This window comes from Bicyclus anynana, chromosome 14 (assembly GCF_947172395.1).
Source record: "Bicyclus anynana chromosome 14, ilBicAnyn1.1, whole genome shotgun sequence".
Lineage (NCBI taxonomy): Eukaryota > Metazoa > Arthropoda > Insecta > Lepidoptera > Nymphalidae > Bicyclus > Bicyclus anynana.
Window position 1 is genome coordinate 16,077,902 of NC_069096.1, and position 23,758 is coordinate 16,101,659.

The 23,758-nt window shown below is 43.4% G+C and overlaps 1 protein-coding gene across 2 annotated transcripts in view; it reads left to right on the plus strand.

The window, feature by feature from the left end:
* Positions 1–16,760, plus strand: part of LOC112053294 (E3 ubiquitin-protein ligase Ubr3) — a 68,594-nt gene extending 51,834 nt beyond the window's left edge. Inside the window, exons 14-28 of one of the 2 annotated variants that reach the window (XM_052885610.1) lie at positions 980–1,098; positions 1,638–1,819; positions 2,662–2,860; positions 3,402–3,505; positions 3,804–3,878; positions 4,324–4,480; positions 5,011–5,102; positions 5,643–5,787; positions 6,735–6,870; positions 7,678–7,918; positions 9,712–9,870; positions 14,079–14,613; positions 14,696–14,941; positions 15,026–15,264; positions 15,962–16,758. In XM_052885610.1, coding sequence (XP_052741570.1) covers positions 980–1,098; positions 1,638–1,819; positions 2,662–2,860; positions 3,402–3,505; positions 3,804–3,878; positions 4,324–4,480; positions 5,011–5,102; positions 5,643–5,787; positions 6,735–6,870; positions 7,678–7,918; positions 9,712–9,870; positions 14,079–14,613; positions 14,696–14,941; positions 15,026–15,264; positions 15,962–16,681 — 3,349 coding nt within the window. In that variant the 3' untranslated portion in view covers positions 16,682–16,758. Of the gene's footprint in view, positions 1–979; positions 1,099–1,637; positions 1,820–2,661; positions 2,861–3,401; positions 3,506–3,803; positions 3,879–4,323; positions 4,481–5,010; positions 5,103–5,642; positions 5,788–6,734; positions 6,871–7,677; positions 7,919–9,711; positions 9,871–14,078; positions 14,614–14,695; positions 14,942–15,025; positions 15,265–15,961 lie in introns of both variants that reach the window. The other variant, XM_052885611.1, reaches the window with a different exon arrangement.
* The last annotated feature ends 6,998 nt before the right edge of the window (positions 16,761–23,758 follow it).

The following is a 23,758-nucleotide window of genomic DNA, read 5'->3' on the forward strand; positions in this document are numbered from 1 at the left end:
TAAACGTGTTATAGGTTCTTACCGTAAAATTGAATGTAAATCTTAATCGACTTTCAAATTGAATTAGAACCTCCTTCGATCAGGTACAAATACCATTTCAATTTAATATTTTTAACCTATTCCAGTATTGTTGTAAGTATGAATAAATACCAATAATTAATTCTATGCGACCGACAAAATATCTCGCGTGAAAAGAAATAGACATATTTAAAACAATAACAGCGCAACCAGAAATACTGCTATCTCTTATCTTTCATGGCTTTGGGACGAAAGACATCCCCGCTGCCAATGATTGACATTTCGTCTATTTATCTTCACCAAATATAAATATTGCGGGTTGTCTAGAAGAGATCGCTATTAGCTATAATATCGCCTTTGTGCATTTTTCTACATACTTATTTTATTACATATGATGTATATTGTTTTATATTTTTCATGTGCAATAAAGAATTTATTTATCTATCTATGTCGTTCGCTAGGCGTACTGGCCTTAATTCGCATCACATATATATTATTCGATCACGCAGAGATACTCCTAATAGGAGATCCGCAAAAGAACCAAAGTCACCGACATAGCTCAACGAGTTGCGAAGCTGAAGTGGCAATGGGCGGGGCACATAGTTCGCAGAGCCGATGGACGTTGGGGACCCAAAGTGCTGGAATGGCGACCCCGTAGTAAGCGCAGTGTTGGTCGACCCCCAACCAGGTGGACTGACGATATCAAGCGAGTCGCAGGGATTCGCTGTATGCAGGCGGCTCAGTATCGTGATGTTTGGAAGTCCCTACAAAAGGCCTGCAGTGGACGTCCATCGGCTTTATTATTATTATTATTATTATTTATTATTCAACAAACAACACATTGAAATTAAGCCTAACCATAGTGCAACACAAACCACAGTTAGTTTTACTGTGCACTGGTTATTATTGCATACATATGATGATGATGATGACATATTATTTCATATCGTCTCTCACCCAGTGTGCGCGAGAAGCAGAAGGCGGCGGGCGCGACCGGCTGCGGCACGCTGTGGCCGCCGCTGCGCCCCGCGCGCGCGCCGCCCCGCGCCGCCGGCGACCCGCGCCAGCTGTGCGCCTCAGGTGACGCTCACTCATGTTATGGGAGTGTGGTGACCACACAAGTTATTGTACTTACTGTCTAGACACCATCATGATGTGAAACTGAAGGTTTTGAGAAGAGGCCTATATCAAACTCAGCTAAAATAATGTAAATTATTTCACAAGATTGAATTATTACATTTTTACCTACATGTATATGTATGTATAAGTTTGACCAAATAATGAATCATTGCAAGCTCCTGACTTGAGAGGATACCGCGGTTGACGTCTGATACAAGCCGATTCTGATCATATGCCTCGTGTTGTCGGATGCAATATTTATGACGTTTCGAAACATCAAATTTTAGATATCACTGATTACGTACGAGCGCGGCGGCAGGGCACCATCCTGCGTGCGCCTCACACCGGAAATCGCCGATCGTCTTGATTTTAGCGTACTTTATCTATGACTTACGCGTAAAGACAACTGCGGCTTATTTCGAAGATGTCATAAAGATTGCATTTGACTATACCGTGCGCGAGGTTTGTAAGGCGCAGCAGTAACGTGCGCGTGTGTCCAGGCGTGCTGCACGGCGCGCTGCTGGCCGTGCTGTACCGCGGCGTGCGGCGGCGCGGCGCGGAGGGCGAGGACGCGGCGCGCGAGGCGGGCGGGGACGCGCCGCCCGACCACGTGCTGGCGCTGGCCGTCTACCTGCTGGCCGCCGCCGCCGACCTGGCCGCCGAGCGCGCGCGCGAGCACAATGTGACTACAGCCTTTATATACTCATAGACTAATTAGCTATGTACTTGTATCACACACTAAAATTCACCAACAAAATTGTTTGAATATTTTTTGAGGGCATTGCAGCTATCGGGGTAATGAAACTTTCATATACACATTATTTAGTCGCATTACGAAGAATATTCGATTACTTGATTGATGGTTTGCTATTCGACTGGCTATCTATTATTTTTCATTACAAAATACGATAGTCTAGAAATATTTACATAAAACGCATGTCCATGTTTTTGTAAACTAGAAGCTGTTTACCGTTTTCACACCATAGAACTTACATCATAGAACTGTCAGGCGTCGCAGTAACCTGTATCCATATGTAGTTGATATCCCTTGGACACAAAGAGGCGTTATGGCTCTTCGTTCCAGATTGACACTGTGAAGTAGAGAATGCCCTTCCAGCTTGTGTTTTCCTTACCACTTACAATATGGGTATTTTCAAGTCAAGAAAACTAGATACTTTCTAGGTAAGCGCGTTCCAAAATAGACTGCATCATTGCTTCTATAGACTTGATTGCAGCCAAGGGTCGTAAAAAACTGCAACTGTACAAACTTGCATTTTTACCATTAAATTAAATTATGACATAATCTTGATCTTTCAAAAGTGCTTGTAAACTAAGCCTAATTGAAATAAATGAATTTTGACTTTACCTACCTATATTTAAATATCGATTCAATAGAAACAGTTTTATGAAAGCGTTAGATCATTGATCTTACCCTTTGACAGAAGGGTAACGTCTGGCTAGTCAGGTCCACATATAATTAGTCAGAGGTTAAAACGCTCAGTAATATCAAGACATGTTGTGCAGCGGGACGTTTGCCTGGCGGACGGCGCGCGCGGCGGCTGCGGCGCGCGCATCGCGGGCGTGCCGCTGCTGCGCGCCTTCGCGGGCGGCGCCGTGTGCGACAACGCGCGCGCCGTGCTCGCGTCCGTGCCGCCGCCCGCGCGCGCGCGCCACGCCGCCGCGGACGACGGACACCTGCACAAGCGCGACACGCACGACGACAGTGAGTTAGCTGCACTTAGCTATTGCATTACTAGCGCCAGTTACTTGACTAATCCTCTAGTGCTGGCGTTGTACTCGTCTCATAGGCCAAGATGCCTCAGTCACTAAAGGGGCTGGAAAAAATCATTGGGGAAGCAAGTTTCTTGCGAGCCTCGCTCGCGACTCTTGAGAGAACATGACTCCACTGTTGGGTGCTGGCGCACATTTGGTGAAACAGCATAGACTGTTTGCTTCTGTTAGAATAAAATTGAACTTTCGAATGTAATTTAAACCAAAATTAACTTCATAAAGCGACGAGATTAACTTAGTTAACGTAATTTTTCCAACGCCAACAATACGAGTACAGTACTGTGGAAGTCTCACTGGTATGGCCTGCAGGGTGAAGCATACTCTCTTTCAACTAAAATAAATGACAGTTGATGTCTTACTAATATTTTAAATTCCAACCATTTTGTATTAAATTTTAAATAGAATAAAGTTTGAGTTATCGTGCGCGTGATAGGATAGCGATGTCGATACATACATACATACGCTGTGTGCAGGCGACAACGAGTGGGAGGGCCCCGAGGAGGACTCGCGCCCCGCCAGCAAGGCCGCGTCCCTGCCCGCCGGTAGCACCGCGCTTGCCGTGCCCTCCTCCATGCATGTGAGTGACTTACATTATTAAATGACTTACGATACACCCTCTGGTGCTATCTGCCATTGCTGGCTTAATTTCACGTGTATTGAGTACCGAGTAAGCGAATGATTCTAAAATTCAACTTTAGAATCTTGACGAAGCAAAGGATTCAACGAAACAAATTGAAAGTAATATTTTGTTGTAAATACAGAAATATTGTTTGCAATGCGTGCGTATTCAATCTCTCTAAATTTCCACACAACGGCAGGCAATTGTGTTCATAAAATGTTTTGAAGGTTGAATGAGTTTAGTTTGTCTGTAACAGATGGTGCGCGAGAACTCAGTGTCGGACGACCAGTCGGACACGGGTGGAGACACGCCCATCATACGAGCTCTAGAGGTACCCCACCCTCATCACTAATATTCTGTGAGAAGGAGGAGATATCCTCATGATATGTGAGCATCACAGAGGTGCCATCTTTTCAATTTCTTTTACAACAAATAATTACAGGTGTTTGACTATTTTTTCCCTTTTCCCTCGACGAAGCTCAAAAGAATTCCAATGTTGTGGGTAGAAGTAGTATTTAGTATTGGCAAAGTAAATTGTATACAGTCTTGGCATAAATTAAAAGCGATTAAAATGAAGAAGTTTAAAAACAATCTAAGCTGAGTTCAATCCTTTTTTCGCACCACATGTATAGAAAATAATGTTGTTAATTTTTTATTGCAATTCATTACTTATAGTGTTTCTAAAATGGTACTAACTTCACTAACGTAAAAATCAAGATTGAAGTGTAAGGAGTTTTTATTTCAGTACGTAAAACTCGAATTTTTCAATTTTCAAGAGTGGCAGTGGTGAAAGTCAAGCGCTCATGCTGCCAGGCCTGTCTGGAGGTGCGGAGTCAGATATAGAAATGGAGGCAGAGAACATGACCCTGGCCATCCCGGACAACACCCTGGCACAGCTGGGCCTTGACCCACCGCCTGTGCCCATTGCTTATGGTGAGAAACCCACTATAATCCATCTAAAATGTTGAACATGGTGACTTCTGGATATATAATAATTATAAAATCGTGTTTTTTGTTTTGATTTTTTTTTCTAGAACATGGTGTTCTTTGGAGGTTTGATCGCCATATTTCTATCTTTAGCTACGGAATTTGCTTAGCCGCAATCATTGCGTAGCTAAAATTGATGACTTGTGTTTAATATCGTGTGGTAAAAGAAATATGGTGCTTAGAAAAGAAATGACTTGTGGTTTACGTGTCTTTAAACATAAACACAAAAGGAGGGAAGGCCAAACAAGAGTTAGAGAGTGTGAAAGAAGATATGTTTGTAAAAGGACTTGATGTATGACAGAGCTGATTATTTTAGTGGGATAAGGACGCCGTAAACGAAATTCATTTGTTTTAAACATTACGTTACATACGAGTAAAAAGACTGAGACCTTTTTTTAATTATAAACGTATCAGAAGGACAAGGACTTCCGAACACACGAAAGTCCGCAGCTTGTAACTTAGTATGTTCTCCACAGAGATAGACGAACCAGAATGGCGGCTGACCATACACGAGGAGCCGACGAGTCGGCCCGCGCTGCTCGGCGCGCTGCCCTCCACCGACACACAGGTTAGATCATCAGGGTCAGGCCTCTTGGACTTAGACTGACCACGCTGCTCCGATGTGGGTTGGCGAGCTCAGAGTGATAGTGTTACATTCAGTAACGATTCTTTTATTAGATGTTAATGATAATGATTGGGAACAAAAACTCAACGCGTTGTCCAGGCAAGGCGTAACACCACCAACTATTCAACTCCAGGCTGAGAATTTTAACTGAAAATTCCTTTGAAGAAAAAAATATTTACCTGGTTTTTAACCCAGGATTTCGTGAATCGAAATCACATGACTAACCAATGGACAATGAGGCAGTTAGTTTACACAGGTCAGACAGGTCAGGACACAAAACTAATCAATCCATTTTTTTTAAATCATTCACCAGCGACAAGCTACATTGTCAGCCACTAACATAGGACTATAATATAACCCTGTATTACAATGAGAATAGGAACTAACGCTAGTGAATCCGCGGGCCATCTTGACCAATGAGCGAGCTGAAGATTTGGTATAAACGGTTGGACAAAACAGTAACAGGCAGTTTACAATTGTCAGGTGCAGCTGCACACGCAGAGCGACGAGCAGATCCCCGTGAACGAGTCCATCATCTCGCTGCTGCTGAAGCTGCACTCGCAAATGTCCGGACGACTCGACTCCTTCGCGTTGGAGGAGCCCGCGCCCGCCACTCAGGAGCCTATCGGTGAGATGCCGAATAAGTATTCCGCTCTTACACCGCCTTGATCTGGCCCTGTCAAGAACTGGCGTTCTAAGAACGGACTTTGCGATGTATACTAACTATAAACTATTCCTTGTCAAAGGCCATGTCCCAAAAATGGGCCTTTATTATTCATAATTTATAAACAGATCGACAGTGTTTTTTTACGGATAGAAGATGCAAATTGCTGTTGAGAAAATAATTTTCAAAATTTTTGGAACCCGCATTAATTAAATAAATATTTTTTTTGTTTCGCTCCCTTGTCTATAAATTGATCCTAGACAATACAGTAAAAGTGTTCAAAAAAACCAATAAAAACACCTGGAATCGAATTTATATGCGGTGTAAGCTGTCAATGTCATGTAATATTGCCAAATGTCAATAAGACACAAGTAAAAAAGAAACATTAAATCGTAGACAGAGAAGCATTAAACAAAAAAATTCTTTAAATTGCTTTAACAACGCCATAAACGAGTGCTACTACGCAAAGATCGCTGACAAACTGTCAGGGTGTGAGTTACAAGCATGTTGCCATGATAAAAATTCTTAATTAATGTCAGCTAATGAAAAAAATACATTTTATTTAATTATTTTAAAAAAAGAATGCGGGTTCCAAAAACTTTTTTTTTGGGTTTTAAGTCCTACATTTTATGTTCTTTTAAGATAAAAATAATTTGTTTTGGTTATTTGACACTCGGAATAATGGCCCAGCCTCCATACAAAATTGGGACATGTCCTTTTGTAAAATGTAATTCTTTGTAAAATAAGTAAGAAATTAAAATCACGTGTCTCAAACGGCGAAGGAAGAACTTCGTGAGGAAACGTGCATACCTGAGAATTTTAAAATTCTCTATGTGTGTGTGAAGTCTGCCACTGTGGGCCAACGTGGTGGACTATTGTGTAACAAGTGTGTTCAATGTAATGTTGTGCAGGCGACGGGCCACACTTCATCGGCTCGCTGCTGCACAAGCTGGCGGCGCTGGACGTGCGCTGCGCCGCCGCCGTGCAGAACGTGCGCCGCACGCTGTGGCCCCACCAGCGCGAGCGCCAGGCCGAGCAGCGCGCCAGGTACGTGGCGATCGGCGATCAAGGGATGTGTTAGTGCTTGTAACTTTTAGGGGTAGATGCTTATCGCAGACCACTACTGTTGGATACCTTTGGATTCCTCGATGCCAAGCGTTTTGCATGACCTTGTTCACATCCCACTTCTGACACTAATTGTTAGGAGAGACGGCTCGACAGTCTTTTTAAAACCTTTTACAATTTACAAAATATTTTATTTACACACATAAACTGTAGATTAACCTCGGAGAGACGTTACTTCTCGAGGCCGCGTGGAAACAAACAGTTTACATACATCTCAATTGCTGGTTCAGCGAGTCAATCCATACAGAATAATGTATAACAGATCTTTGTTCAGACGACGGAGTTCCTTTATTCCTCTTTTGGACCTCTGTACTTCGCCGAATTGCCAGTCGCTGCGTCGTTCAGTGACATCCCCGCTGGATATATTAAAGTCCCGCTTTTTCCTAAAAAAAAAGCTAAAAGTTATCTAGATCACTAATTACCTTTTGAAATAACGTTGAGGGGCCGATATAAACGAACGTTTGTGCATACTATAAAATTGTAACTTTGTGATTTGTGCTCTATAGTTTACCATACATCAATTTTTCCATTGAACTTTCGTAAATATTTCAAAAAGCAGCAATATTTTTTTATTTCTGTAGGACCAAATTCAAGGCAAATCTGCCGACCTACTTAGCCCAATTCCTCCACTGTGTAACACTATGCGTGTATTGATGTTTCGTCCTGTTCTGTAAGTTTCAGACAAGAATCTAAGAGTCTTTTGTAATGTTTGACTATCCGAATGTCCAGAGAACAACGCGAGAAGGAGGAGCGCTCGCGGCGCGCGCAGGAGCGGAAGAAACAGGTGATCCGCGAGCTGGAGGAGCAGCGCGAGCGGTTCATCCGCGCCATGGAGGCGGAGGGCGGCCACGGCGCCATGGAGTGGGAGGGCGAGGACGAGCTGGTGGAGCGCCACTACGTGTGCGTCATCTGCAACACCACCGCGCCCAGCACGGCGCACGACCCCATCGGCCTCGTGGTGCTGCTGCAGGTGCGCTGACGACGACCGTCCCAATATTATTATAAACATTGTTGTTATTAACTAAACATACCAAAACTCGTTTACAGAAGATATTTGCTTTATACAAATTATGATTAGTATAAAGCCCTATTAGTTGTAGATAGAGCAGAACGATCATCTGTAAGAACAATGGCGGCTGTGGTATTGGTGTTCGAAAATAAAAAAAAGTACAAGTGTTAATTAAAAATGTATTCTATTACCGATACAGAAGCACCAAAAGATATTTGCGTACTACAAAAAGTATCTTCCTGTGTCGCTATGTTTTGTCAATATAAATGTCTATATTTAAATAATAAATCTGCAGAGAGGTCAATTCTGTACATGAAATATATTTCCAAAATATATTTCATGTACTGTTCAGGGGGTGATTAGTGATTGATACACAATGGGGATGATGACTAGGTTTGTATATAAATTTAATTTTTATGATACATTCGGGTAAATAAGGTCAATGTTAACTAATTTATACAAAAACCAAAGATTGTCTGGATATTTGCAAAATAAATGAAATTATAAAATTTCAAAATCTATTAAAAATCTTTTATAGTAATAGATGAAAATTCATAAACTTTTAGCTTCCTTACATTAAATGTGACATTTTTTAATATTTGAACTATAGACATAAACGCACAAATAACAACGATATTAGTAATTTTGTTTGAACGCACATACAAATCTAACGATCATTACATTGCCTACGACGTCATTAGTTCGTGTCATTTCGTATGGAGCGTTTTTCAGGGATCCGCGGCAGCGCCGCAAATCTGACCCCTTAAATCCCTGTAGCTCCGAAAGTAATGATCGCAGATACCCTGTTACTTTTACAAAATTGCTTTGCTATTAATATATTCTTAATTTATATACAATTTAAAAAACTGTCATCATCCCTATTGATGCCAAATATGCAATGAATAAAATTTTTGTCTGTTTGTCTGTATGTTCGTTATAGAAATAAAAACTACTCAACGGATTTTAACGAAACTCAGAACAATTATCCTTAATACTCCTGGGCAGGTTATAGTACATTTTTCATCACGCTATGATCAATAGGAGCAGAAATGGAAATGTTGGGAAAACGGAAGAAGTTACTCCACTTTTTACAGCAATACTAAGGGCTGAATGGGGATGATGACTAGGTTTGAATATATTGATTTTTATGATATATTCGGGTAAATAGGGCCAATGTTAACTAATTTATACATAAAAAGCAAAGATTGTCTGGATATTTGCAAAATAAATGAGATTATAAAATTTCAAAAACTACTAAATTTTTTTTATCGTAATTAGATGAAAATTCATACAGTTTTAGCTTCCTTACATTAAATGTGACATTTTTTAATATATGAACTATAAAGATAAACGCACAAATAACAAAGATATTAGTAATTTTGTTTGAACGCGCATACAAATCTAACGATCATTACATTGCCTATGACGTCATTTTTTCGAGCCATTTTGTATGGGGCGTTTTTCAGGGATCCGCGGCAGCGCCGCAAATCTGACCCTTTAAATCCCTGTAGCTCCGAAAGTAATGATCGCAGATACCCTGTTCCTTTTACAAAATTGCTTTACTATTAGTATACTCTTAATTTATATACAATTTAAAAAACTGTCATCATCCCTATTAAAGAGGTCTAAAGGCGTCCTTTATTCCTTATATCTAATTGCGAAATTGAGTCTGTTTGTGTGTGTGTACCTTACCTGTATCTTACTTGTCTACTGCGCGAGCGAGGACTCTGTTTACTAATGCGTGTGTTGGTCAGTCGACGTCGGTGCTGGGCCACCGGCGGCGGCAGGGCAGCGGCGTGGCGCGGCTGCCGCTGTCGGAGGCGGAGCGCGCGCGCCTGGCCGCGCAGACCGGCGCCGCCGCCGCCGCGCACCACTACCGCCTGCACGACGACCTCGACCAGTACTTCGACCAGGTACGACCAGTGCTGACGGTGACTGCTTCCACGAGTGACTCGTTCGATCTGTCGGCACGAGCCGAGATAGTTCGGAGTGTTCCGTGAGTTGAGTGAGTGAGATGGAGAGTAGTGGGAGACCCGTGGCGATATAGAAAAGAGTATGGCGAAGAGTAAAGAATTTATAGGGAGTCAAGAAGGCAGCCTGGGAACACGCGAAGAACAAGTAGTACCGGACCCGCCCTGAGGAGGACACATGCTCGGGACCACCCGAGCATGTGTCCTCCTCAGTGGGAGGTAGCTCAGTAGTTCATTCTTATCGTGACCTTCGATCTGTCCACAACTTTTGTTGGGTAATCCTTCATGGATTATTTTGGGATAGGTGGCGAGGGGGTGTAAGGGGGAGGCTAGTACCAGTCAGTCTCCCCAACTGCCAACCTCACCTGCTCGTGGTGCACCCTGCAGATGGACCGACGAGGCTCTGGCGACCGACGAATGGCGGTATATCCATTCCCACAGGCTAGATTACGAAATGCCTCAGGCCGGTGTCGGGCAGCAGCGACACCGGCGCGAGTAATCTAGCACTGCGCTGACCAACCCGCATGCCCAGCGTGGTCAGTACTGGGCAAAACTTTGTATGGACGGCAAAAACAAAACACAGCCCCTAGTCCCCGGCAGCCCCGCTATTCCTGGCTCTGGCAGCGGTTATGGTAACGGCGGGGCAAGGGGTGTTAAGAATCTCCGGCAGAGATTCCGCTGCCAACCCCGACGACTAGACCTGGCAACATACAACGCACGCACTTTGAGGTCCGACGAAAAGGTCATCGAGCTGGAAGAAGTTATGAGCAAGTTGCACTGGGATATCATAGGATTGTCTGAAGTCCGAAGAGAGGGGGAGGGCTCGATAATCCTTGAATCCGGCAACATGCTCTACTACCGGGAGGGCGACCAACAGTCCCAGGGTGGTGTCGGATTTATCGTTCACAAGTCCCTCGTGAACAATGTTGTAAATGTCGAGAGTGTGTCGAGCAGGGTAGCGTTCCTGGTCCTCCGAATTACCAAACGGTATTCGTTGAAGGTTATACAGGTTTACGCACCGACCTCGACACATCCCGACGAGGAGGTAGAGGTATTGTATGAGGATATTTCTAAAGCCATACATGCCTCAAACTCTTATTACAATGTTGTGATGGGGGATTTTAACGCAAAGCTGGGCGAACGTAGCGGTTCAGAGTTGAAAGTGGGACGATTTGGATATGGGCAACGGAACGATAGGGGCCAAATGTTGGCTGACTTCATGGAGAAGGAGGGCCTCTTTATGATGAACTCCTTCTTCAAGAAGCCACCACACAGGAAATGGACCTGGATGAGCCCCGATGGTTCCACGAAAAACGAGATCGACTTCATCTTGTCTACCAGACGGCAAATATTCAACGATGTTTCTGTGATCCATAGGGTGAAAACCGGTAGCGATCACCGAATGGTTAGAGGCACGTTGAATATCAACATTCAGCTGGAACGGTATCGACTGGTGAAGTCTACGCTCCGACCTACTCGTGCCCATATTCAAAACCCCGAGTCCTTTCAACTAGAACTGCAGAACCGCTTTGATTGCCTAGCAAATTGCGAAACTGTGGACGATCTGAACAACAGGTTCGTGGAAACTGTCCATTCCGTTGGGTCTAAGTTCTATAAGACCCACCGTGCGAAAAGAACCAAAAAGTTCTCGGACCAAACACTTAAACTCATGGAAGAGAGGCAAGAAATGAGATTACAGTCTTCAGCAAATGCGTCAAAATACCGACAAATCAGTAGACAGATCTCTAAGTCGCAAACCAGCGACTTGCGAAATTTCAATACCGAGCGTATTAAAAATGCGATTGAAAATAATCGAGGCTCGAAAGTTTTCGCCAGAGATCTGTCTATTGGACAGAGGCAGCTGACGCGTTTGAAGACCGAACACGGTAATCTAATTTCTTCCAAGCCCGAGTTATTAAGTGAGGTCGAGAAGTTCTATGGACAGCTATACACGACTACTCAGCAGCCTGTTGCCAATTTGGCTAAAGACCCCAGAGCCAAGTTGACCCGACACTATACCGAAGATATCCCGGACGTCAGCCTATACGAGATTAGTGTGGCTCTCAAACACCTGAAGAACAATAAGGCGCCAGGTGAGGACGGAATCACAGCAGAACTCCTGAAAGCGGGTGGAAAACCGATACTTAAAGTCCTTCAGCGATTGTTCAATTCCGTCATTCACGAGGGCACGACGCCTGAGGCGTGGCATAGGAGCGTGGTGGTTCTGTTCTTCAAAAAAGGTGACAACACCTTGCTGAAGAATTACAGACCCATCTCGCTGCTAAGCCATGTTTACAAATTGTTCTCGAGAGTCATTACGAATCGTCTCGCTAATAGGTTTGACGACTTCCAGCCTCCCGAACAAGCCGGTTTCCGAAAAGGCTTTAGTACCATAGACCACATCCATACGCTGCGGCAGGTTATACAGAAGACTCACGAGTATAACCAGCCACTTTGCTTAGCGTTTGTGGACTATGAGAAAGCCTTCGATTCGGTGGAAACCTGGGCTGTGCTAAGGTCATTGCAGAGATGCCGAATTGATTACAGGTATATCCAAGCGCTGAAGTGCTTGTACGAAAACGCCACTATGTCAGTCCGTATTCAGGATCAGACTACGAGGCCAATCCAGTTGCAGCGAGGAGTGCGTCAGGGAGATGTGATCTCTCCGAAGCTATTTACCGCCGCACTGGAAGACGTCTTTAAGCTTCTGGACTGGAGCGGACTTGGCATAAAGATAAATATACTTTATTTGCACACCACAAAGACAAAAACAAGTGAAATAAAAAACAAATTAGGAAGAGATCAGCATACAAAAGGCGGCCTTATCGCTAAGTAGCGATTTCTTCCAGGCAACCTTCAATGGCATCAACATCAATGGCGAGTACATCACTCAACTGCGGTTCGCGGATGATGTAGTCATCATGGCACAGACTCTGGATGACCTTAGTACCATGCTCAATGACCTCAGCAGCGTTTCTCAACAGGTGGGCCTGAAAATGAACATGGGCAAAACAAAAATAATGTGTAATGCTCATGTATCGCTCCACCCAGTTATAGTTGAGAACGCTGCACTCGAAATTGTAGACGAATACATATACCTAGGACATATGATCCAGTTAGGTAGGTCCAATTTCGAGAAAGAGGTGAACCGTCGAATCCAACTCGGCTGGGCTGCATTCGGGAAGCTTCGCGACATCTTTTCGTCCGAAATTCCTCAGTGCCTGAAGACAAAAGTCTTCGAACAGTGCGTGTTGCCAGTGATGACCTATGGTTCCGAGACTTGGTCGCTAACTATGGGCCTCATAAGAAGGCTTAGAGTCACACAGAGGGCGATGGAACGAGCTATGTTAGGAGTATCTCTGCGTGATCGAATCAGAAATGAGGAGATCCGCAGAAGAACCAAAGTCACCGACATAGCTCAACGAGTTGCGAAGCTGAAGTGGCAATGGGCGGGGCACATAGTTCGAAGAGCCGATGGACGTTGGGGTCCCAAAGTGCTGGAATGGCGACCCCGCACTAGTAAGCGCAGTGTTGGCCGACCCCCCACCAGGTGGACTGACGACATCAAGCGAGTCGCAGGGATTCGCTGGATGCAGGCGGCTCAGTATCGTGATGTTTGGAAGTCCCTACAAAAGGCCTATGTCCTGCAGTGGACGTCCATCGGCTGATATGATGATGATGATGATGAGGTGGCGAGAATGACTTGAGTGGAGAAGGAGTGTTAACTAGTTTTAAAAGACGTCTTTAAGTCTACATCCATTGGTCACAAATCCTTGACGATGTTATTCTCTGCTACTGGTAACATTCTTAGTGTTGTTAGACTTGATATGTTCCCGTCAATAATCGTTACGTATACGTGTATCTTATAAAATTATCTTATGAAATCATTGTAGAGAGCAGGCAGTGCGCCTGCGACCGTACTAAGAGCTTTCTGCGTATTCGCTAGGTCACATCCATAAACCGTTTCTAACAAAAAATAGCACTTAAAACAATAATATTTAACAAACGAATTTCTAAATTGTGTCGAAAAATAGTGTGGACTACGGAACCCAAAAAAGGCTGAAAATTACATGATTGTGTTTTGTTGCTGTCCAAATAACTTTATTTGGATGTCAGAAGACATTGGTAACGTTGTCCGTGGTTGGCTGTAGGAGTCGTGGGTGCTGTCGGTGTCGGTGGGCTGGGAGGGCGGCGTGGCGGCGCAGTCGTGCGGTCACCACCTGCACCTGCGCTGCCTGCGCTCGTACCTGCGCTCGCTGGCGGCGCCGCAGCGGCCGCACAACCTGCACGTGGAGCGCGGCGAGTTCCTGTGCCCCGTGTGCCGCCAGCTGGCCAACGGCGTGTTGCCGCTGGCGCCGCCGCCGCCGCGCGCCCCCCCGCCGCCCGCGCCGCGCTCGTCGCACCGCGCGCTCGCCGCGCAGGTGCTCGACCTGCTGGAGCAGCGGCGCGACCAGCCCGCGCCCATCCCGTTCACACGCCTGTCCGAGGCCACGGGCAAGGCCATGGAAGCCATGACGTCCATGGCGGGCGGCAAGCTCAAGCAGCGCTACGGCTCGTCGCCCGCCTCCATCTTCACGTTCATGGCGTCGCTGGTGCGCACCAACGTGGAGTGCGAGCTGGTGCAGCGCGGCGGCAGCCTGCTGCAGCAGCGCGCGCCGCGGTACAAGCCGCGCGACGACTGCATAGGTGAGCTTCACACGTTCCCGTCGTGCGGCGCTCTCGCTCACCAGGTACAGGAACAGTAAACTGAGTGTTGTGTGTTCCGCAGTGCCGCTGATAGCGGTGGTGGGCGCGCACGCGGGCGCGCTGCTGGCGGCGGGCGTGCAGCTGGGCGCGGGGGCGGCGTGGCGCGCGCTGGTGCCGCCCGCCGCGCCGCCCGCCGGCACGGCCGCCTCGCCCGCCGTGTCGCCCGCGCGCTGCTCGCGCCCCGTGCCGCTGCTGCTGCGCGACCCCACGGCGCTGCTCATGCACTTCCTGCTGCTGGTGCCCACGCATCCGCCGCACATGGACTTGCGTGAGTTACAAAACGACCTGCTGTGCTAGTAATGAAGCCGGCCAACTCCGATTTGCAAGTTTGACGTTGTCCGTATGTCCGCAGAGCACTTCACGTGCATCGTGCGCGCGCTGTACGCGCTCACGTACTACCAGGTGGTGAACCAGCTGTGCGCCACCGGCGTGCTGCCCGCCGCGCTGGCCGCGGGTGCCGCCGGCGAGCACGCGGGGCTGGCGGCGGCCGCGCGCCTGCTGCTCACGGCGCTGGCCGGCCACCACCTGCTGGAGGACGACGCGGCCGGCGCGGCGGACCAGGCGCCCACGCTGCCGCGCGTGGAGCTGGAGGTGCTTGTCTATGCTCAATGAGTGCTTTAGGTTTAGACGACACAACTGAAGTGAAACTTTTTACAATAATAAAAAGCGCCATCTATGAGCCTGAGGCGGTGCCAATCCAGTGTCTTGTTTTAATTAAAGCCGTTTCTGAGAGGATAACAGAAATTTTGAAATTTATTGAAACATTATATTTTCTTCAAAATTCTCATCAATACAAAATTATCAAGTCCAAACAAAAGGTAGCTACTGTGAACCGTCGAGGAGTTCCCTTAACTGTCCTCCGTCTTCATCACCAGACCTCTAATACAGTCACAACCTATCTAGGTGGAAAGTTCTCATCAATACAAAATTATCAAGTCCAAACCCAAGGTAGCTACTGTGAACCGTCGAGGAGTTCCCTTAACTGTTCTTCGTCTTCATCACCAGACTCCTAATACAGTCACGACCTAATACAATGATAAAATCGGTTAGGTGCAGCACCGGTGGGGGGTACAAATGACCGTCGAACTATCGTAACCGACACTTTTAGTACAACGGACTTTTTTAAACGGTAACGGATCGGCCCACTTTGATTTTTCCTGTTCGGTGCCGCTCTTAGAGGATGTTTTTTAAATCTTTAGAGGGAATGCATTCACCAGCTTCCTTCCCAAGTCAAGCGTGCTTAAAGAAAAACTACAAACATATTTCAATAACATTAAAATATATCCAGGTGCAGGAGCTGGTGGTGCCGTACCTGCGCGTGGCGGCGCTGCTCCGCAAGCACATATTCGGCGGCGCGCTGCCGCGCATCGCCAGCGAGCAGGACGAGTTCTCCGACCTGCTGCGGTACCTGGAGCTGGCGGACGACGCGGGCCGGCTGCCGGCGGACCGCGCGCTGTGGGCCGGCGCCGCCGACGCCGCCACGGCGTGGGCGCGCCAGCTGGCCGCCGCGTCGGCCGGCGGGCACATGGGCGTGCAGCGCGTGCTGCGCTCGCTGCACGCGGCGTGGAGCGGGCCGGCGCTGCTGGCGCTGCCGCGCGACTACGACCGCCTGTTCACGTACTACCACGAGCGCGTGTGCCTGCAGTGCGGCGCCGTGCCCAAGGAGGCGTCCGTGTGCCTGCTGTGCGGCACGCTCGTGTGCCTCAAGCAGCCGTGCTGCCGCCACCACCAGGTGGCCGAGGCCGTGCAGCACGCCACCGAGTGCGGCGGCGGCACCGGCATCTTCCTCGTGGTCACCTCCACCTACATCATCGTCATCCGCGGCCACCGCGCCTGCCTGTGGGGCAGCCTCTACCTGGACGACTACGACGAGGAGGACCGCGACCTGAAGCGCGGCAAGCCGCTGTACCTCAGCCAGGACCGGCTGGAGCTGCTGCAGGCGCAGTGGCTGGCGCACCGCTTCGACCACACCAAGCGCACGTGGGTGTGGCACCGCGACTCGCTCTGAGACGAGCTCATGGTGAGTGCCAGCAGTGTATACCGGCTACAGGACCGGCTGGAGCTGCTGCAGGCGCAGTGGCTGGCGCACCGCTTCGACCACACCAAGCGCACGTGGGTGTGGCACCGCGACTCGCTCTGAGACGAGCTCATGGTGAGTGCCAGCAGTGTATACAGGCTACTGGACCGGCTGGAGCTGCTGCAGGCGCACTTCTGTGATTTGTCCAAAGCATTTGATTGTGTTGACCATAACTAAGTTACTGTCTTTTACTTAAGTTAAGCAACTATGGCATCAAAAGTGTTGCACTTGATCTCATCGCCGCTTATCACAGTGATACAACACAACAGGTGTGCATAATTGATATAAAGTCGCGCGGTTCTTGTACCACAATAGGCGTCCCACTGGGTTCACTTCTGGGTCCTTTTCTTTTCCTAGTGCACATAAACGATTTACCACACCATGTCAGCGGCATCTGCGAGATTATACTGTTTGCTGACAAAACATCCCTAATTTTTAAGACTCACAGAAGTAAAGATAACTTCGATGATGTAAAATTGTAAAATGTGCCATATTGTATGTGGTTGGTTATTGGTATTGGTTCACTGCAAATAATTTACTTTTTATGCAAAGAAAACTAAATGTATTGAGTTATAAACAATTATGAGATGTTATAAAATTAGATAAGTCTTTAATGATTGAAGGTGGAACACTGAAAATAGAAAATTCCACAGTTTTCCTGGGAGTGACCTTGGATTGTAAACATCAGAGGGGTGCTCATTTAGAGAGATTGTTGGGTAAACTTAGCTCAGCTGTGAGTCCAGTCCAGTGAGAAAAATGAGACAGTTTACTGATGTGAATACAACTAGGCTTGTTTATTTTGCGTTCATTCACAGCTTTACTAACTGATGTTATATCTGTACAAATAGTCAAACTAGACGTTTCAAAAGGGTTTGTAAACTAAACCTACTTGTAACTAGCGGACGCCCGCGACTTGGTCCGCGAGAAATTTAGTTTTTCACAAATCCCGCGGGAACCATGGATTTTTCTGTGATGAAAAGTAACCTATGTGTTAATCCAGAGTAAAATCTATTACCATTCCAAATTTCGCGTAAAAGAAGAACAAACATACATACACACAAACTTTCGCCTTTATAATATTAGTAGGATTTTTGATAATATAAAATGTATCTATTTATTGCTACTTAATGAATGAAAGTAAATTTAACATTAAAATTGTCTACTTCAGATGCCCCGCATCATTTAGACCATGAACTGAATGGCGACCGTGTCGGCCGCGTGACCGCGTGACCACTCGCCGTCGCGCGCGCAGCGGAGACCACTCGCCGCCACGCCGCAGCGCTCGCACCGCTGCCTAGACGATTGCTGTAGATACGTGTATCATATACTGTTAATTACGTCTCTATATTGTTATGTATCTCGTATTGTGTTGGTAGTCAAATACTTTATTTATGCTGTCAGATAGCGGCGTGCACAAGTTGTGACCAGGGCAAGCACAATGTTGCATACAACGTGCATGGGTGCGTTTGGTTGTTAAATAAACCGCTAATATAAAATTTCCTTTAAAAAATGTGGTTCACTTCTAAATTTATGAAAATGTTCTGGAATGCATGGACCTGTTGATATTTAAAATACAAATATATACATAGATGGAACATTACTAATAAAACGCTCGAATACAGTTTACTATATTGTTGTAGGACAAACATACAAATCCATTTCAAAAATATTAGGATGTTCGAAAAAAACATTTTCCGTGTCAGACTATATTAATATATGCCTAAGGTTCGTTTTTCTGTTTTACTGATTACGATTAAAATGCGTTAGCTGTGACTGTAAACTGACTACGCGCGAAAGAGATAGCTCCATATACAGAGTGCTCGTGTGAGAGAGATAGTTGCGTGATTAAATTATAATCAAAATGGCCACGTCGGTTATTTATGTGACTATTTGTGACTTATTTAAAAATATCTCTACCGAAAAAATCATTTAGCATTTTTCAATTGAAAAACAATTAAATTATAGAAAATAACAAGTTAAATACGTATAATATGTATTTTCATTTTAAAATTATAGATGTCACGCTTATCATGGAATTTATATTTTTTGTATATTTAAATATTTAGCGTTTGCTGATTTGCCTGCAAAACGAAGGCAAATTATCGGTTCATTCGCCAACTTGTCTTAATTATATTTAGAAAAAGCCATAAAAATGGATTCTCAATCGAGTGTGGGTATGGGGTAATGGGTTTATATTTTGTTAACTATTACTGTACTTCTGTAATTTATTGTATTTGTAAAATCTAAGATTGCCTTCGACCAGGTAAATCGATCGATTCGATGATCGATTTTCATGTATTATTATAGGTGAAGTAAAAAAACATGCATTGGTTATTACATAGTGTAAATTTATTGTAGCGACTACCAGTTGGTCTACTGGGTGTTGTTAGGCTGTGAACATGTTTATACTACTCTATAATATATCTCGGGCCCGACAACGGCGCTTATACGTTGTACATGTTAATTAAATTATTGTATAATATTTGTCTTGCGCGATCTTATAATTGAGGTCAAAAGTATGGATCGCTCGGGAACCTTGTCTACTTTAACACTCAAATTGTTGTACATTTTGCGTTACGACTTATGATCTTATGATATTTCTCACTTTTGTAATGCCGCCATCAATAATGTGGCTATAATGAATTAGTAGGCTTTAGTGTGCCTTATTGCCAATTTTTAATACTTTTTTGTAGATATTTAAAAAAAATGTGTAATTTATTTGTGATAAAAAAGTGTTTAAAAAATCCATGTAGTAGCATTCGCGGGTTGTGTAAATAAAATAATGTTTATTTATTGGAGTGCTTGAAATCAACATCGAGAGAGCTTCGTAAAATTAAAATTCGAGATAAATGTTCTCATATCTTTCAATTGGGGATTTGACTAATAATCTGCTTTGTACGTTGTTCAAAATTCGACCAGATTTTTTTTTATAATAATTTCACACAAAGCGAATGACTCACATACAGGGTTGTGGTAAACATCGCCTATAAACCTCATTTCCTTGTTTCTAATCTCAATACAGTTAAATCTATTTTATTTGGTAATTGTGACTATTTGTATTTTTTTATATTTGCACACTATTAATTTAGTGGAATGTTGTATTCTTGCAAATAAACAATTATTAATTATTATTATAATAATTATTAATATCCCTTGCGACATAAATCTGTTATTTCACGTAATGAAAATCCGAAATTGTTAAAAAGTCAGTCTTAAATGTTTTTTTAACTTCATATAGCAATATATTCATTCAGGTTTGGTCACAAAAATTAAGAGAATGTTAAAAAGAAAGAAGCCTATGATTTTTCTCATTTCGGTAATTTGACGTTTTGTCCATTTTACCTTTTCTAATGTAACATATTTAAAAACAATGTGCATATTATTGTGTATAGATATATTTAGAAATCGTTTATTAAACCGTGTGCAATTTTGTATTTTTTTTCAATGAAGTACATTTGTTTATTTAATGTTAGTTTTTACGTTATTTTAGTAGTTTTAATACTGATATATAAAGAAAAAAAAGATATGGGTAACGCGTGTTACAGATCGCTCAGACCAATTATAGAAGGACCTGTATCGCACACTTAGTCACAAACAAAGTTGTCTGCCATTTTCTGAAGAAAACGATCTTAGATTTGTTATATATCTTATACTAAACTAGAAGTTTTGTCCGTTTTTTACACCATTCAACTACATAAAAAGGTATTTTTACGTAGCTCTTTATCCGACGAACACGATTACAACTATTTAACATCGATACTATAGAGACAGCTTTTATAATCGCATTAGATCATTCATCATATACTTTGACAGAAAAGTAACACCTAGCGAGGCAGGTCCTATACAATAGTTGATCTGAGTACAGATTGTGAATACTCAGGTAATTACCCTGCTAGAGCTCGGTCGTGCGCGGGAGCTCATTGGCGTAACATCACAGTTGCTCATTTGCCGGTCATGTTATCGTCTCTTTTGTTTGTTATACCGTTGGCAAGTTGTAGTTATTGTAAATGTGACGGTGACTTCTTATTATACAAATGTCATGTATTATTGGTATTATTGTATATTGTGTTCTGGCGCAACGAATTATTCATTTGGGGTATCGTATCTTTATTTTAAGTTTCTAATTATTGGTTTCCTGACGTGAACATTAGTTGGGTTTTATCTAATGATATCGCCTAGAAACTGAAATAAAACTTGAAATAAAATGTAAATGTCGGTTGTCAATAGTTTTTCGCTACATTGGACGTTTGTATATCTTGACAATGTTCGTCTCGAAGTCGTCTTATCTCTGTCTACCACTATATAGACAGAGATAGATATGAAAACGTCATTACAGTATAGCACTACAGTAGGAACTGTACCATCTGAGGTCCATGGTGAATTCAATGGTTGGGGCCCTAAAAAATGGTTTATGTAATTTTTTCAATGTTATGTTACCTACGAGCACACTGCCTCTAGGGCCAGGGATTATGGCTGTCAGCCTTGGTGTCCTATAGTTCAAGCAATAGCTACAGTGCTAACAACTGTCAATGGTTGGAATCCACGTCCGTATGACGTGAGGTATTAGGGAATTGACTGAAATATGTATAATGAATATGTGGCGCAAAGCGTTAACTTTGTACATAAAATGTATAATACGAATTTGAAAATTTCTTTAATTTTTCTTTTCGAGAGACTAATCAACTGTATATAAGTACTATATTTGTATCTCTTAATCAAAATTATGCGCTAGAAAACGAATTTTGCCTTGATGTTAAATTAAATATAATATCCACTTTACATAATGTCAACAGATTTAATAGATATATATGCCTTACAAATATAAAAAAAATATTTAGGTAATTTGTGGGCGTGCTTTGTCGTATTAAAGCCTTTTCTGACAAGTTACCGACTGCCGTCAGGGCGCACGCAATCGATTAGTTTATTGTACCTCCACATACATGTTTGACGAATTTGCGGATCTCGTGTCGAAAATGCACGGCAGCGGATATCCGCTTTATATTACGTTATATTATTTTATCGTGTTAGACTATTGTGATATGTGACTGATAACGCTGTTGTGATTTTATGGATGTCAGCACGTCGCCGATGTCGTGAAATCGCTGAAATTTCGCCAGAAAAGATCTGTTTTTACCGTTAGTTTTGACTGCAATATATTTACTGACAACATGGGCGTATGAATTTGAGAAAATTATCATTGATCTTGTGTAAGAACAGTCATTTTGGCTCCCGTTTCAAATTTCAGCGATTTCGATGCTGTCGTCACGTGTTAAGTCTTAAAACACTTGTGTATTATATGCAATAACAAGTTGTATAGGTTTTAGTAGGAAGCGCTAGGGCGTCTAGCGCGTTTATTGTTATTTATTCGACGGCGCCGAGTGCGCGCTGTCGCAGTGCTGGCTGTTGACGTGCACTCGTGTCTACGATTGTTCTTGTATATAATCAATAATAAAGTTGTTGATATTTCAAGTGGTTGTCGTTTCATTTATCTTGTACCTCATTATAGCCGACTATACAAGTTATAGGTAGGTAATTTGTCCACGCACACCGACAATTTTTAGTGACAAATTTCTAACAAATTATTGGATACTGAAGTATTGCTAATAATATAAACTAGCGCATGCCCGCGACTTCGTCCGTGTGGAAATCAATGTAAACTTTCAAGCCCTATATCTCACCACTTTAGGGGTTGAATTTCAAAATTTTTTTGAATTACATTATATTTCGTATTTTTTATGATTTATGAACAAATTAAAACTGTTACTCTAAAGATGAAGGACTTTCCATACAAACTTTCAACCCCTATTTCACCCCCTTCTCATTTATTTTCGCAATAAAAAGTATAACCTTCTCCATGTATCATCTATGACCTTCTCCGTATTATGGTCTTATTCAAAAAATAAAAATCTTTTTAGCTTATATTCACCTTCAGTATCGATTATATAGTGCCCCCCAACAAACATTTACAAAGTATCTACAATGTACAGAATTCGAATTAAAAGTATAGATTCTAGATGGCGCTGGCGTCTTTATACGTTAAAGTTTGTTGTTTTATGTAAAATCTCAAATTGCAAATAAAATAATAGAATGATTATAGGTATTTATGATATATAATATAGATGGTTATTAATATTATAGATATACGAGATGTTGCAGGCTTAAACATTTTATAACATGTCGATCAAAATCTGATTGAGGGTAGAATAGGGAACAAATTGACGTATCCAGCTGCGATAAACCAATGATGACCCGTCACAGCAGCACTAACACTACGAGTGCTAATGATATCAATGTTGTTATTGAAAGCAGACTGAATCTCAACTTCAAATGATTAGTGTAGTTGATGAAACCACAGATATAAGAGGTAACTAGATTTATAAAGTGTCAATTCTTTGTATTGAAACCAGCGCACCCAGGGGCGTGGCCTAAATGGATGTTTAATATTTAGTAAAAAATGAAATATGTAAGTTGAATATTATTTATTCCTTTTGTCACAGAACAAAACTAGACTGCTAGTACATGCGCGGACACGCTTGCGATGTTCCGCACACCCGGGTGTACGCGGGCCACGCCCCCTTGCTACTTCTATTGCTAAAAGCGTTAGCTTTTAGGGTTGTCTGTTCTATGGATGAAACAGTGATTATAACATTCATCATTATTAAACCAAACATTACATGGTATGTATACAAACCCCTAAATAAAACTGGTTTTAAATATTTTTGGCGCCATGTTTAAATATGCACCATCGTTTGCAGAGATGTGATTTATTTGAAATACTTCTATTTAAAATGCAAAATACCTATTTTGTATTTTGCATTTAAATGCTTTTTAGTAAAAAGCATTTTGTATTTTATTTGAAATACCTTTCGAGATGTATTTTGTATTTTTAATATTCATTTCAAAATGCAAAATACTTTGTGATTAAGTTTAGCCAATATTAACAGTCAAACAAAACGAAATGAACGAATGACGCTTGTATTGACGAATTTGACCAGTAGAGGCGCCTGC